Genomic DNA, 16,144 nt, shown 5'->3' with positions numbered 1-16,144 from the left:
ATCTATCAGATAACAAAAAAATAATGTGAAAGTCGCACCCCCTTAGGCTAAGGGTAATGGGGTTTGGTTGAGCCCCAGGTGAACCAAGCAAAATCTGACACGTAGGCGATGACATGGTCATGGACCACGCCCCTCAACCAAGCCCCAGAGGGTGTAGTGGTCAAGGTGATCAGGGGCTTGATCCAGTTTTTTATTTATTTAATTATTTTAAAGAATACATTAAATAATAATATAAAACATTACATTAATAATAATATAAAACATTAAGTTGATACTAGTCTAACACAAGATCATCGGGTCTTCTATCCCACAAATGCTCGACCAACTCATGCCGAATGTTGTCGTGTAACTCACGGCTCTTGATGATATCTATGTTGGTGAGTCGTTGTTCATTGGTGATCGCCGATTCTTGTCTTGAAATATCACCTTGATAGTTTTGACAAATAGCTTTACCCTCGTCTTCTAGTATCATGTTATGTAGGATTATACACGTGATGACGACTTCCGTTATCTTCTCCCTTGTCCAAAATCTTATTGGATTCGCCAACATTGCCCATCTTTTCTTTATGACTCCAAACGTCCTTTCAATATCTTTCCTTGCAGATTCTTGTTTCTTCGTGAAGTACTTTCGTTTGTCAGAAACTGGAGACGCGTAAGCTTGAACAAGTATCCCCTATTCGTTGTAAATACTATCAACGAGGTAGTACCCGTACTTGAAATGTTCTCCATTTGCAAAAAAAAACCTGAGGGGGTTCAACCCCGTCGATAAGGTCATCGATTATCGGTGACTGATCGATAACATTGAGGTCATTATTAGACCCGGCAACCCCAAAGAACGCATGCCAAATCCAAAGATCCTGTGACGCCACCGCCTCAAGTACAATAGTAGGGCCGGGGTTAGTGCTGTGCAACGGTTCAGAACCGTGAGAACCGAACCGGAACCGGAACCGAACCGGAACCGAAAATGAGTGAAAAATAGAACCGGAACCGGAACCTATAATTGTAAACCGGTTCGGTTCCAGAACCACTAAAGCCGGTTCTCGCTAAGCGGTTCTGGCAAGAACCGGTTCGATCATTTATTCATCAAATGAGTTATATAAACTTTGCAAATTGCAAAACAAGTTTATACAATTGTATGTCTTATTTCACGGTAATACTAATTTAGATTACAACATGAACATCCGTTATTAAAACCTAAGTGTTGAAGTTAAATAAATCATTAGCAACGATAGATTAATGGTAGATCATATCATTTTATATTAAATTACCTTGATAGCTTAAATCAAAATTGATCATGGTTGCTAGTTCTTGAATGTAAAGAAAGAAAATTTGAATTAAAAAATGATTGAATAGATGCCGGTAATAAGTTACTCTATAAAAAATGGGGATTGGTAAATTTATTTTAAACGTTTTGAATATTCCGGTTCTTCGGTTCCAATTCTAGAATCGCCGGTTTTACCCGGAACCGAACCGGGAACCGTTTAATGCAAGTTCTGAGAACCGAGAACCGAACCGGTACACACATTAGCGGTTCTGAGGCACCGGTTCGGTTTCGGTTCCTCGGTTCTGACGGTTCCGAACCGTTTTTTGCTCACCCCTAACCGGGGTGATCACCTCGATGGACTTGACCTTGCCAAGCAGTGGGACACATAGCCCAACCTACATGCATACAATTAAGGCTACCGAGCATCCCGGGGAAACCATGCTTTTCACCGTGCACCTCGTATATGCATTGGATATCATACATTGTTGGTCTACGTAAGTATCTCCGCTTGTATAGCGATATGACTCCTAAATATAATTATTAAAGTTATATAAGTTATGTAAATATTTGAAAAATATATAAACAAACGTAAAAAAAATATATACCTCTACAAAAGTGGTTAAGCGCATCGCGTCCGGTCTTTTTAGCCATTTGTAGATACTCGTCCAACATGTCCGATCCAACACCATACGCTAGTTGCCGAAGAGCGGCGGTAATTTTTTGAGTAGCCGTGAATCCGGGCTTACCTCTAGCGTCATCCCTTTGTTGAAAATACTGAAAGTTCTCCGGCAAGTCATTTGCTAGACGCATGAATAATCGTCTAATCATTCGAAAACGGGTTCTAAAACTATCCTCACCATATGTGGGATTGAGACTAAAATAGTGACGTATCAAAGTTTCGTTAGCGGTTTTTCGATCACGAATACGCGGTTGGCGGAACAATGGGGCTCGGGGGCGATTTTGATCTCTCAAAACGCTTACCGTCGTTTGAACCGCTTGACAAATGAGTTCGTTTTCTTCGGTAGAATAGGAAGACGAAGACGATGACGACGATGCCATTTATAAATATATAAATAGAAGTTTTGATAGAGAGAATGTCTGGTTTGAGTTTTTATAGAAAGTGTGGATTTGTATTTATAGGTTAAAAAAATAATAAATAAATAAATATTTATGACTGGCCAACGGTAAAGTTGACCAGTCAACTCTCCTCCAACGGCTGTTTTCCCCGCGGCCACAGCCACGCCGCCCAACCGCGCCCGCCTTCACCTGAGGGGTGTAGCGGTGTTCGCGAGCCACGTAGGCGGCTGCGCCCACCGCTCACCCCCCACTACCCTCAGTCTTATAAGTTTGCCTTTTCCAGTTTTTCAAAAAGTCGCATTCCCCATTACGAGTTTGAATCAAGAAATGCACTTCAATACGACTTATCTATTTCCACTAGTAATTAACAAAACAACCAAGATATCATGATGGTTTTGCGAAACCATCTAAAAATAAATAAAAAAAAATATCGTAAATAGGTATGTCACTATACATATGTAATCGGACCGTGTATCATGTAACCCATCCGTTTCATTCCTATTTGTTTTTCATAAAGTTTAAACTAGTCCAACACTATAGAATTCATATCCATTACATGTTTGATTTCAAGTTTATTGCTATCCTGTAAAGGCTTGTTTCTGATATCAACAAAAGTCCATCAAGTGATTAAACCATATGTGAAACGCTTCCGCTAAATATTTAGTCATACTATTCACTTATGTCATTTCAAATGACGAAAGCGAAACAAATGTATAGGGGCGTGCTATACATGTTGACGTACAAGGTAAAGTGGGGTTCCGCCATTTCAAATGGCAGAACACATGGTAAATAGGTCACTTCCCCCATTTGAAATGGCAGTACACCAGAAAAACATTCAGCTCACCAGGCAATTGCTGACATGCTCTGCAATTATTATGGGTTCCGCCATTTCAGATGGTAGAACACGTAGAAACCTAAAATAAATTTCTCTCTCCTATAAACCATTCAACCTTTCATATTTTCCATTTCCAAAAATTTTCCGAATTTAGGTGAAACATAATAAAAAAAACACTATGGACTCTAGGGTTGGAAGATGGTGAAACAACTTTTGCGTAGTGGTGACAATGATAAGAAGAGAAATTACAATAAATAAAATTAATACCATAATATATATGCAATCAATCATATCTAGCAAATGTTTAATGACTTTGGTGGAATAATAAGATGGTTATGAATATGATATGAAATAAAAGGTTCAGGGTTTAATATATCTAGTGTGTAACATCTAATCGTTCAAAAGAGAATCTAACATATGTCCAAGTCCAAATAGCTTCAGTACAACAATTAATATTTTATATTAGTTTTAAATTATATATAGTTTCCACCTGTTAATAACTTTTACTTAATTAATTATGGATATACTTTCAATCAAGAATTTCTTATTATTTTCACATATAGGTTTTACAAGAAACTCACATTTGCTTCATAAAGTAGTGAATAAATATAAACTCAGAATATAAGATCATGAGCTATACTTTAATACATCTTAACTTCATATAAGCACAATAACATTTAATTTTCTCTCTTTCATTTCATCTCATTTAAAGGAAATTGTTTAATCATTTTGACATCATCTCATATTTATTAATTGTTAATTTAATATATTGTTCTTTGCATTTTAACCTGTTAAAAGCATAATCCAAAGCCCATTTTTAACAAATTTTACACAAGTGAAGAATGATTTAATCTATTTTAAAAGTGTCATGTCATTTTAACTTATGTTAAAATTAAAGTATACCCTATATCCTAAACGTCATACACTCAACTACTAAAGAGATTTAAAGGGTCCATAAATTGTACATATAATATTATGTTAATAACGCCCACTATTGTTTATAGTATTTTAAATGATGGTGGATGATAACACATGGATATTAAAATTATCAACTTTTAGGTGTATCTTTTCGCATTTGTTTCTATAAATTAAGAAGGGTTGTAACGTTTTAACATGTCAAATTGTCTCTCAAATTCGATTGCCAAAGAGATGGCATTGCAAAATTATGAGCTATCCGAAAACTTACTTTGTTCTCAAACTCATATATGATATCACATTTTTAGTTTCATAAAGTCTATGTCGCTCAAATGTGCAATAGAGCTTCAGATACCTGATATCATAGATCGCCATGGTTCATCAATGTTGCTTTCCGAGTTAGTGGATGCCCTCCCGATAGATCAAGAGAAAACTCAATATATCTATCGGCTAATGCGCATCCTTGTTCGTTGTGGTTTCTTAGTGAAACAAGGAGAAGGCTATTTGCTTACTCCTGCTTCACGGTTGCTTCTAAAGGAAAATCCGTTAAGCCATAGGCCCCTTTTGCTAGCCATGTTGGATCCAATATTTTTGAACACATGGCAACACATGACCAAATGGTTCCATAATGAAGATGTGACCCCCTTTCACTTACTCATGGGAAGGGTTTATGGGATGTGTTAGGCCAAGAGTTGAGGCTTGGTCAGTTATTCAATGAAGCGATGGCTAATGATGCGAGCCTTATTATAGGTATTGTTCTAAAACGATGTGGGGGTGTTTTCGAAGGGATGGATTCGATTGTTGATGTTGGGGGTGGTACCGGGACAGTTGCCAAAGCTATCGCGAAAACTTTTCCGAATATTAGTTGTATCTGTTTTGATGTTCCTCATGTGGTTAATGGTTTGGTTGGAAGTGAGAACTTGAGTTATGTTGGCGGAGACATGTTTGAAGTTCTTCCCAATGCTAATGCAGTTTTGCTTAAGGTATTCTCTTGGATAAATTATTTCATTTTTTTAATATGGCTAAGACAAGTTACAAATTACAATATAAAGAATTTTGTTATGTAAAAAATCTCTTGTAAATCTCAAAGATGCAGAATGGTAAAATAGTAAGTTGTATAAAACAAAATATCTAACACAAACTATTTAAAAAAACCCTACGTAAAAGCATCAATATTTCTCTTTCTAGGGAAATCCGTTTTCCTAATTTTTCTCATTTTTATGTATAACTTTTTTCTCTGTGTGATCAATCGAAACGGTATACTAAAATCGGTCACTTATAAGTTGAGACAATTTTGTTTCAATCGCAAATTTGATTGCAAATTAATATCACTTTTTATAGAAGTTTTTATTAGTTGTATATTATTTTGTATATTATTGGTCAAAGTAACTACAACTTTGACCAATAATATACACAATAACTATATAAAATAGTATGCAACTAATAGTTTTTATAACGACTATTCAAACACCCATCTATTTCATGCTCCTATACTACTTCAAGGGAATACCTTCTTCATGCCAGTATTTAAACCATGTTTTTTTTTCTCAAAAAAAGAAAGAGCCTTTATCAGCGAGCCAAAGCTGAAATAACATGTTTTATAGGTTGAGAGAACAATTAATAATTAAAGATTTTATAGTTTATTAAAAGTGTGGCTCCATTTGTTATCCTACAATTATTAATGTTATATACTTATTTAGACAGGTATTTGTGTACGTTACCTTCGAAAGGTGATTTATATTTTATTTTATAAAAATAGTGGATTCTGCATGATTGGAATGATGAGGAATGCATAAAGATATTGAAGAACTGCAAAGAGGCGATTCCAAGCAAGAAAAATGGAGGAAAACTAGTGATCATAGACATGGTCGTGAAGGTTGATGAAGGTGTCAATGAAATAGTCGAGTCTCAACTTTTCTTTGATATGCTTATGATGACTTATATAACTGGGCGAGAAAGGAGTGAAAAAGATTGGGCGAAGCTGTTTATTGATGGCGGCTTTAGTGATTATCGAATAACTCCGGTTTTGGGTCCAAGATCTGTCATTGAGGTTTATCCATAGTTTGTCAGGAAACATTTCTTTCTGTACAAGGTATTTCCTGATGAAGTTACTTAAATAAGAAACGTATTAACACTTTCTTGTTTGTGGTTCTTTTCGTATCACTGTTTAAATTAAATATCATGTTTAATATTATTATTATTGATTGTGCTTTTGTGTTACTCTGTTAGCGAGGATGTGCAACATTGTACGCTATATATCAATACCATAAAAGGAGTGATGTTTTTAGTGTACTTCTTCTTGCAATGGTTGTTTGTATGTTTTGGTCTAACCTTGTTCTAAGTTACATCATTCAGTATGTTTTTTGTTTAACTTTAGTCTAAATTGGATATCTTATCCAACTATGACCCTAAAGCCCTAACTTGAAGTCACTTCCCCTATAGGTTGCGTTATTATTTTATAAGTTGTGTTATTTTCTTCACGCGTAAGTATTTTATTTCATTCATAATTATGGCGCGTAAACTTTGTACATTAGGAGTGTAAGACAATGGGCCATTAGGTTAGTTAGCTATATATTGTAACCCCCATTCAATAACATTCGATCCAGTATTTACCATTGTGAAGATCAAACGTCATTTTAAAGTGAACTTTGATCGAGGTGTTAAGATATACATTGAAGAACCAGTGTTGTGAGGATCTAACGCCATTTTAAAGTAAATGTGTTAAATGTAAATTTCGAACAGAATGACGAAAAACCTAGGAAATTGAAATCATAACTTAGTATGTGAATTCACCCGTTGAATTCAATATAAATTTCAGATTAGAAAATGGTTCTGAACTGACTCTAGATCAAATTTAGAGAACAAAACTCTGATACCGATTGTTGGGATCGATATATTCCGACTTCTGATGAGCAATTTAAAACGGAGATTGCAGCGAATGATTTCCATTAACTTGAACTTGATCACGATACAAGGATGAACTCTCCTTCAACCAATTATCTCTCAAAATCTGACTACGTATAAATAATGGTGTAGCACTAATAAAATGAAATGCCAACAAATTAGTAGAATAAATACACCAGTGAGATTCTAATGACATCACAGGATAGCATTATAACAACCTCAAACATAATAACAAAATGTGATAGCAAGTTAGCAACATTCCTGGTCGTTTAGAACAATTAAACAACTAATTAATGTAACTAACTACTAAAAATAGAAACAACCAATGAACTAAACAATTGATAATCGTATTGTTGGAACTTTGTTGACATAAGTTTCATCCCACATCCGAAGTAACAAAGAAAAGTGTGTGTTTATAACCATTAATTTAAGTAAACTACAAAGTTGAGAACTATTGGGCTAAGATAGATAGATTTTGTATATATGAATATTTATTTAGTGGGTCAAAAATAGGGCCTTAGGCTCTTCTTGACTACTTAAAATTTGTTTTTAATTTTTTAATTACAAAATCAGTTATAATTTTGATAACTGTTTGACAGTTATAAAATGATTTTTAGATTCAGGTTCTTATATAAGGTTCATTGATGTGAAGAACAAAAACATACACACAACACGCTTTTACACAACCAAAATATCTTACAAATTCGTTGAAGACGGAACATAGAGATTTTCGTCAGAATCAAGGTCCATCTTGATTGATTGTTGTATCCTCAAAACAGATCCGTACATAGGAAATTTCTATTTTAGGACACTGCTCGCAGGCCTCAATCTGTTAAGTTTCATAAATATATTCTGCAATTCAAGTACGTTTTTACTGAATGCAATTTTATACTTAGTTTGTGTTTGGGATTCAATTGTATTGATTAGTGACTTTTGGTAATAACACGTATCAGTAGTTACTTGTTACCTAGCCACCAGTTCTTCACCTCAATACATTCAGACCTTCAGTTCAGTGGCATAGCTTGAACGAAAACGCCCGGGGGACTCATATTGTATGAAAATTTTCATAAACGAGGGCGGCGGTGCGAGGACCCCTGGTCCTCGATCACTATGCTTAGTCCCTGCTTCAGTTACCTGGCACCTCAATACACTCTTAACATTCATCATATTCGTTATCCTAATGGAGTAATAGATCCACGTTTTTCTTATGCTTATTATTTGTGCGCCTTGAGTTAGTTTTTCGTGTTGGGCTCATGGTTATTGGGTTACTAGCTTGGGCCCATAAGATTCATAACAATCAGTCTTTTAACATGCATTTTAAGGAGGATAAAATCCCCATTACAATAGTCAATAGTTGTGAGAGATCGAACTAAGAGGCATCATGTATTAATTTGACAAAAGCAATATTTGGCATGATTTAACTCTAAATTGTGTAGTTTGAATAGGTTTATTCTAGTTTTGGTTTTATGAACCTTAAGACTACTGTTGGAAAGTTAAAGTCAAATCTGGTTAAGTCTAATTGCAAGGGCCAGAATTGTCAAATAGATATTGTTGGTTTACTTTGGGTATGTTATGTCAAAGTAATAAGAAAGAGGGGTTAGTTCTGTAATTTTTTCTGTTAGGTTGTTAATTACAATTAACAACTTAATTGGGGATAAATAGAATGAGTTTAGGGTTTAGTTTTCAATTCAATTCATTTGTAATACTTTCTTTTTCTCTGTAATCATTTAGTATTCGAGTTCTTGATAATAATACTCTGATTGAAACCTTTAATCGTTTGATTCTTTGGCGTTTTTCTACAACAAATGGTATCATAGCTAAGGCTCGTATCGATTCAAAGAAGACGATTACTCTATCAATTGAAGTTGAAGGTTCAGATGGTGTCAACGAAGTTCGAGTTATAAAAGTTTGACGGGAAGAACGACTTCAGCCTTTGGAGGGTGAAGATGAGGGCATTGTTGGTTCATCAGGGCATCTTCGATGCTCTGTTAGGGGAACCAAACATGCCGGAGGGTTTGACGGATAGAGAAAAGAAATATATACTCGAAAAGTTTCATAGTGCAATTATCTTGAGCCTCGGCGATCGAGTTCTTCGAGAAGTTCACTACAAAAAAATGTCATTTAGTGGCATACACTTTTAATGACATTTAGCTTTTTTGCCACTATATTAGGTTTTAGTGGCACTTTGTGTATGTCATATTTGCTTGGAAAACAATTTTAGTAGCATTTAGCATTTGTGCCTCTAACATTTAAGTTTTAGTGACACTATGCGTGTGCCACATTTGCTTAGCACACAATTTTAGTGGCACTTAGTATTTTGTGTCACTAGATTTAGGTATTTAACGGCACAATGGTATACCATATTTAGGTATAGTTGCATTTAGCATTTGTATTACATAAATGTATGTTTTTATTTTGATCGTCAATTTATTTCTGATGCACCATTATGACTATGAATAGTTATAATTAACAAATTAACTATGAATTTATAAGATAAATGATACTGATACATATCTATACTATATATAATACACTAAACAATGGTAAATTAAGACACCCATTGTTAAGTAATTTACAACACTTAAAGCATGAGATACATGTGTTAGTAAGGGTAAACATGTCTTTTGAACACGATCCATTCAACTTACAAGTTTGGTCCCTCATCTTTAACCATATTATGTTTTTAATTTAACTTGTAAACTAACTTCCTACCCATGATTTTTAAACGACTATAGCCTTTTCATATGTTAATATTTTTATAAACAAATTGCACCATAAAAACGAGCATTTTATTCTCTTTAATTTGGATATGATATTGTTATAATTTTTTTTCGTTTTAAATAAATTAATATGTTACGTAGGGGTGTTCGGTGTCGGTTTTGATGGTTTTTAAGTTAAACTTGTGAGTCCAATCGTTAATACTGATTTTTTGTCGTTCGAAACCAAACTCAACCATTGAAAGTTGAAACCGAATCGTTACTAACGGCCTGGTTCCATTTTGGTTTCACAGTTTAAACTTTAATAATAAATTTAGTTTAAAATAATTAATAATTTAAATGTACCATCAATTTTAACTAAAAACCAACATAATATGATAATTGAGATGATCATAAATAAAAAATGACAATTTTAACCACATAAATGGTAAATATTAATGAAAGATTTAGGATGTGAAATAACAACAAATATTACAAAAGGAATCATATTGCAACTAGGTTAATTTACAGTCTTTTCTGGTTTCATATGGCCGGTTGCCGATATAAACCGCGAACCAACCGTTCACTACGTTTTTAAAATTTTGAAACCGACCAACAAAACGAAAGTAAAAAAGAAAAGGAAAAAAGAAACCAATGACCGGTTTAAAAGATTTTAAGGTTTTAACCGAACCATAAACACTTATATTTGTACGTGATTAACATGTTCAAACACCCGCTGCATCACGCGGGCACCCGTCTAGTATTGAATTATATACGTACAACTATAACTTTCTTTTCATAACTAACTAAGGTTAGAAATGATGCATATCGGTGGAAAACTAATAAAAAAAAATTCGACATGTTCTTTTGATTAATAAGTTGCCCAATTATATCACATTAACAAAACTACTACTTTGGTTCTGTAGTAAGTTGTTTACCCTAATGATTGGAAGTCGGTTTCCTGGGCTCGACTCTTGTTGCCCACACCCAATCCCCAATTTGAACTCTACATAAGTATGAAATTTAATTCATTTATTTTCTTTGTTTACTATTTATAATTTTTAAACAGAAAACTAAGTTCAGTGTTTCACTTTGTTTTCTTTCTATCATAATTATATTTTCATGCTGTTAAAAAATGATTAGTGTTCATGTTGCATTTAATATCATTGTTATAATTAATTATTGTGGAGCGGGAGGATTATAATTTTTTGGAGGGAATTGTTAAAAGTAGAGAGTGACATTGGCATGGAAATTTGAGGCGGGAATGTTATGAAAGTTGCAACTTCCGCTTAATTTTATATAAACATTATATAGTTTATACAATTGTGTTTAAATATCTACACTAGTTTTTATTTTTTATTTTTTATATGGTGTTTGATGTTTGTATTTTGATCGATTATTTTGACTTAAAATAATTTCAATTATATTTTAACCATGAATTTAATTGACAAATTGTTTGAAATAAGTTACTAGTTACTTAATAACTCACACGTAGTAGACATGATATCTCTTAATTGCATTATATGTTGTGATGAGTCATTATAACTGTGGGTTATATTAGAGGCGGAAAAATAATCCAGTTAATCGAATTGACCCGAATCCGAACATGTTTGAAATCGATTACGTAGAAACTGGTTTGCAATTTTCTCCACCAAAAGTTGTTCCAAATCGGTTAACCGGGCAAATTCTAGTTAAATCCTAAACCGAAACCGATCAAAACCCGAACCAAAACTGATCGTACCCTGGTCAATAAATCGGTTTCACCCGAACCAAAATCGATCACAAACTAGTTTTGACTTTTGTTGAACAAACCGAACCGGTTTCAACCCAAATCAATCTTTTTTAAATCGGCCTGTGAACCTCTAGGTCATATACACCCATTTATGACAATGAACCTTTAAGTTTGATTGCAATCAAACAATATTAACCAATGTTTTCATAACCGGATCGGACAACGAACTGGTTATGCAACCGGTCGAACCTGTCAGACTGACCGAACGGCTTTTGCTTAAAAAAATGTTGGAAAAGGATTTTTTTTTTTAAATGTATTTTTTAATAGAAAAATTGGTTCAACCGGTCCGGTTCAGCTGGTGAACTGGTTCGGACCGGACGGTTTCCTAGGAACCGAGCGAACTGCTTAGAACCGAACCGGTCAGCCGACCAAATCCCAGTTGAACCAATCTTACCAGCCGGCCCGGTCTGGTTAACATTAATATTAACTATCATATTAACTAGAACTGATAACATTGTTGTTCACCAAGTTTAACATAGTTGACCTTGACTTATCAACTTAATTGACTTTCAACACCAACGATGATTGTGATTGACCTCTAATGACAACACTTAAGTACAAACTACCCCAATTCACCATGATGTGGATTAACTTATCATTAGTGTCATAGTTGCATATCATTCATCTTAACTATACATTAGTAATTGTAATTTAACCAAATGCAACAATAAGTGGTCCCTAATAACTCCAATTACTGTTAACCTTAGTTGACAGTCAACGACCGTAATCAAACATTTACCCATTGGGCATTAAGAACATCGACCCTAGCTGACCTTTGTCCACACTAGAGCATCAAGTAGTCTATTTCACAGTGCATCTTATATTACCACCAACATCCCCAACTAAACATCTCCCCCAACTCAAATCAATAAGCATAATCTTAATGATCTTAATTAACCATACGTTTATGCTAATTGAACACCATTGATTCTAGTTAACCATCACTAGGAATAATTGACCATCAATGACCCTTAGTGGCCTTCATTTAGGATAGCTAAACATTAACTACCTTAATTCATCATAGTCCATTTATAAATTTAAAACAAATAAACGGATCTCATTACAATAGTGAGACAGGTAATCGGATAACAAATTGTGCCGCCACCCCATTTTGAAGGAAATGTTTATAGTTGGTCTTAAGTTATTATCAATGTTTATAGTTGAACATCATTCATTCTAATTCGTCATATATGGTTCTAAAAACACCTGTCATCGCCAAACTCTGTGGCATGTTTAACTAAATGGGTTGAATGACTTAACATGTAACTTTGAAATCACCTTGTAGATCGACTTAATTAAATGAATCAAATCTCGACGAATTTAATTTGTAAATCTAAGTCCGTTGAATTAAGTGTGAGAACCCTTCGATGACTTGTTGTCATGAGGTTTTATTTTTTTATTAATAATATAAAATGAAACTTTATCATAAGTAATAAAAATTTAATTTAAAGAAATTAAAAATGATATTTTTCTTATATGAGAATTCTGCAATTTGTCTCCCTGGTTAATATACACATTCGATGGGTTTCCCCCTGAAAAAGATTTTGCGATGTTTGGGCCCCTGTGTTTCTCCGGCGGGTTCCTCTGACTCCTACCGTCAGTTGACCCGTCGTTGACCGTTAATGTCGAAGGGTAATATAGACTTTTCCTTATTTACACACCCCTGATTCAATAAGACCCTTGATTTAGGGTTTTTTCCCCAATCACCCAAATACAAACCAACCGTTCGAACATTTAACCCCTAATTTTTCCGATCACCGTTAAAATCAAACGTCAACTTCACACATCGCAATGTCGACCTCGTATTCTATTAGGCCGGACAGTGAGTATTGTGACCCATACGACCTATATGGTAAGGTGTTACTGTGTGTTCAAAATTTTTGTTTTATTTACTTGTGTGTTGTTAACGGGTTGAATGTACTGTTGTTATAGGTGAAAATTTCTCAAATCGTTCACCATAAAACTTTTCCATGGAGGGTCTTTCGCTACCGAGGGGCAGCGAAGATACAAAGGGGGGAAGATCACTTACGTTGATGAAGTTCAAGTTTATGAATTTTTTAAAAGTTTGTTGCTTGGAATACTTTGTAAGTTACAATATGGTTGTGGTACAGCTTGTTGTTTTCATTACAAACATCCGCGTATTAGTTTGGACTTGGGTTTAAAGCCGTTGGTTGAAGATTATCATTTTCAAGATGTTTGTGATATGATTAGAGGTAGTGATGGTATAGGTACTCACATTGTTGAGATTTTTGTAGAACATGGCAGGACTAGTGGTATAGGTACTGAAATTGTGGTCTATGATTCTGGATTTGTACTTGGTTTTGGTTTTGATAGTGTTCATGAAGTGAGTGGTCAAAGTGTCCATGAAGTGAGTAGTGAAAGTGTCCATGAAGTGGGTGGTGAAAGTGTTGATGAAGTGGGTGGTGCAAGTGTTGATGAAGAGAGTGGTGAAAATAGTTCTAGTGAGGAAGATGATGACAGTTATGATAGTGATCGATCAGATGAAAGTGATCCTGAGTATACGGCTGCCTTTCAAACACCCTTGGAGGATGTAGAAGTTGACATGAGGTTGTATAAAGCTATTGTAGATTTTGATGTGGTAGAAGCAGCAACTGATCATATTAGTGATGATGATGGTTTAAATCATTGCATGGATACCTATGAGAGCTCTGATGATGAGCGCCTGAGTGTCTTGAATAGTATGCTAAGAAAATTTAAGGGCAAGGAAAGGAATAATGATGATGAGTGTCCATTTTATGTTGGTCAGTTAATACCATTAAAGGAAACATTGAATGAAATGGTTAAGAGTTATGCTATTCATGCTAGAAGAGATTTGTATATCAAGAAGAATGATCCTTTAAGGTTTAGGGTGATTTGTTTGGGGACCGATCCTAATTTGGTTATTGGTGAGGGGTCAAATGTGTCAAGTCGGGAAAAGTTGAAGGTAAAAAGGGAAATGAAACCCGCTGCACATCTCAAGATAAACTGTTGAGGATAATTGGTGTGTGAAGGCCATGCCCAGAAAACACGACTGTCTAAGAAGTAGAACAATTGGTTTGTACACAATGTCTACTATTGCCAAAGAGATTGAGGTTGAGCTACAAACCACCCCCAACTTATCTTCCAAAGAATTGAAGGCCAAATTCCAGCATATGCATCAAGTACAACTTTCTGAATCCAAGATGAGAAGAGCAAAGACAATAGCTTTGCAAAGGAAGGATGGTGACTACACCAAACAATACACCCACCTCAGATCCTATATTGATGAGCTTCTTAAAGCAAACCCAGGTAGTACCATTAAATTAGATGTTGAACCATGTGCTAACCCTAACCTTAAAACAAGGCAATTTAGAAGGATATATGTGTGTTATGCTGCTTTGGTTAAAGGATTTAAATTGCTTGGTAGAGAACTTCTTGGGTTGGATGGTTGTTTTATGAAAGGGAAATACCCCAGACAGATTTTGACTGCTGTCGGGACGGACGGTAACAATTGCTTGTATCCTGTTGCCTTTGCAATAGTGGAAGCCGAATGCACAGACTCATGGAAATGGTTCTTAGATCTCCTTGGAGATGATCTTGACTTGCCTCATGATGCCAATTTTACTTTCATAAGTGACCGACAAAAGATATGTACACGTAGGATATATTTGTAATAGGCTAACTCATGTACACTAATTATGGTGATTTGACTGTTGTAGGGACTTATTCAAGCAGTTGAGAGTGTTTTCCCTAGGGCAGAGCATCGGTTTTGTTGTAGACACATCCATGAGAACTTGAGGCAAACCTGGAGGGGAGATTTGTATAAAGGCTTGTTTTATAGGGCAGCATCGGCCACTTTTGTCCCCTACTTCAACATGGAAATGGAGGAGATTAAGAAAACAAATCTTGATATGTTTCTCTGGCTTAGTGAGATCCCGGCAGCAAGATGGTCAAGATCACATTTTTCAGGAAGGGCAAAAAGTGATATGTTGCTGAACAACCTTTGTGAATCTTTCAACAAGCAACTTGTTGGAGCAAGAGACAACCCGATCATTACATGCTTGGAGTATATTAGAGAGTATATGACCATGAGGATTGTGACTGTCAAGAAGATGCAAGCCACTGCAAGGGGCCCATTAACACCGCAAGGAACAAAAGCATGGGATGAATCCAAACAGAAGCAAGCAAATTGACGGTTATGATGGTTGATGATGTGACTTACCAGGTATGAAAATTTGCATGACTATGATATTACAATCAATCTTTTGTTAATATGCAAATATGTTCATAGGTTAAAATTATGAGAAGCCAATGTGTGGTGAATGTGGGGGATATAACTTGCACGTGCAGGAGATGGGACTTGACAGGTATGCCATGCAAACATGCTGTGGCAGCCCTATATAACATGATAGAAAACAACATGTATGTCGGTCTATTGGAGAAGTGGGTTGATGAAGCTTACTAGTTAGACACTTGGAAGAAGGTGTATAATCACCAAATCAGGCCCATATCAGGCCCTGATATGTGGACACCATCAAATTGCCCAACAATAATAACTCCTCCAAAACATCATACCCAGATTGGCAGACCGAAGAAGAACAGGAAGAAGGCACTAGGTGAGAAGAAGAAAGTGGCAGCTAGCAAGAAGAGGAAGAGGAAGATTGAAGAGGTTCAGGAATTGT

The 16,144-nt window shown here is 35.2% G+C and overlaps 2 protein-coding genes and 1 pseudogene across 3 annotated transcripts; 2 read left to right on the top strand and 1 right to left on the bottom strand.

Moving 5' to 3' along the window:
- Nucleotides 1-274: 274 nt before the first annotated feature.
- LOC143596394 (uncharacterized) lies at nt 275-2,074 on the bottom strand. Its single transcript, XM_077075179.1, has 3 exons — nt 1,870-2,074; nt 1,664-1,791; nt 275-673 (listed from the first exon to the last, which is right to left on the bottom strand). Exons 1-3 carry the CDS (start codon nt 2,072-2,074, stop codon nt 275-277), a joined length of 732 nt encoding a protein of 243 aa, XP_076931294.1.
- Nucleotides 2,075-4,325: 2,251 nt separating this feature from the next.
- On the top strand, nt 4,326-6,329 carry LOC143596395 (trans-resveratrol di-O-methyltransferase-like; annotated as a pseudogene). The gene is made up of 2 exons (XR_013146703.1): nt 4,326-5,074; nt 5,851-6,329. The product of XR_013146703.1 is annotated as a trans-resveratrol di-O-methyltransferase-like (transcript).
- A 7,951-nt stretch (nt 6,330-14,280) lies between these two features.
- Nucleotides 14,281-15,655, top strand: LOC143596393 (uncharacterized). Its single transcript, XM_077075177.1, has 3 exons — nt 14,281-14,427; nt 14,495-15,076; nt 15,182-15,655. The coding sequence occupies exons 1-3, from the start codon at nt 14,281-14,283 to the stop codon at nt 15,653-15,655; spliced, it is 1,203 nt and encodes a 400-aa protein (XP_076931292.1).
- The last annotated feature ends 489 nt before the right edge of the window (nt 15,656-16,144 follow it).

Source organism: Bidens hawaiensis, unplaced genomic scaffold (genome assembly GCF_021521415.1).
Source record: "Bidens hawaiensis isolate Kalapana, Puna unplaced genomic scaffold, B.hawaiensis_p1.1 tig00046330_1, whole genome shotgun sequence".
Lineage (NCBI taxonomy): Eukaryota > Viridiplantae > Streptophyta > Magnoliopsida > Asterales > Asteraceae > Bidens > Bidens hawaiensis.
The sequence above is the reverse complement of the archived record's forward strand: the minus strand, read 5'-3'. Positions and strand labels throughout refer to the sequence as shown.

Excerpts from the sequence above, each read along its gene's own strand:
- LOC143596394 (XM_077075179.1), bottom strand. The coding sequence starts at position 2,074 with ATGCGTCTAGCAAATGACTTGCCGGAGAACTTTCAGTATTTTCAACAA. Across the intron at positions 1,792-1,869 it reads GCTTAACCACTTTTGTAGAG|GAGTCATATCGCTATACAAG; the intron begins GTATATATTTTT and ends AATTATATTTAG. Across the intron at positions 674-1,663 it reads GTAGCCTTAATTGTATGCAT|GGGATACTTGTTCAAGCTTA; the intron begins GTAGGTTGGGCT and ends TACAACGAATAG.
- LOC143596393 (XM_077075177.1), top strand. The coding sequence starts at position 14,281 with ATGGTTAAGAGTTATGCTATTCATGCTAGAAGAGATTTGTATATCAAG. Across the intron at positions 14,428-14,494 it reads CAAGTCGGGAAAAGTTGAAG|GCCATGCCCAGAAAACACGA; the intron begins GTAAAAAGGGAA and ends TGGTGTGTGAAG. Across the intron at positions 15,077-15,181 it reads ATCTTGACTTGCCTCATGAT|GGACTTATTCAAGCAGTTGA; the intron begins GCCAATTTTACT and ends TGACTGTTGTAG.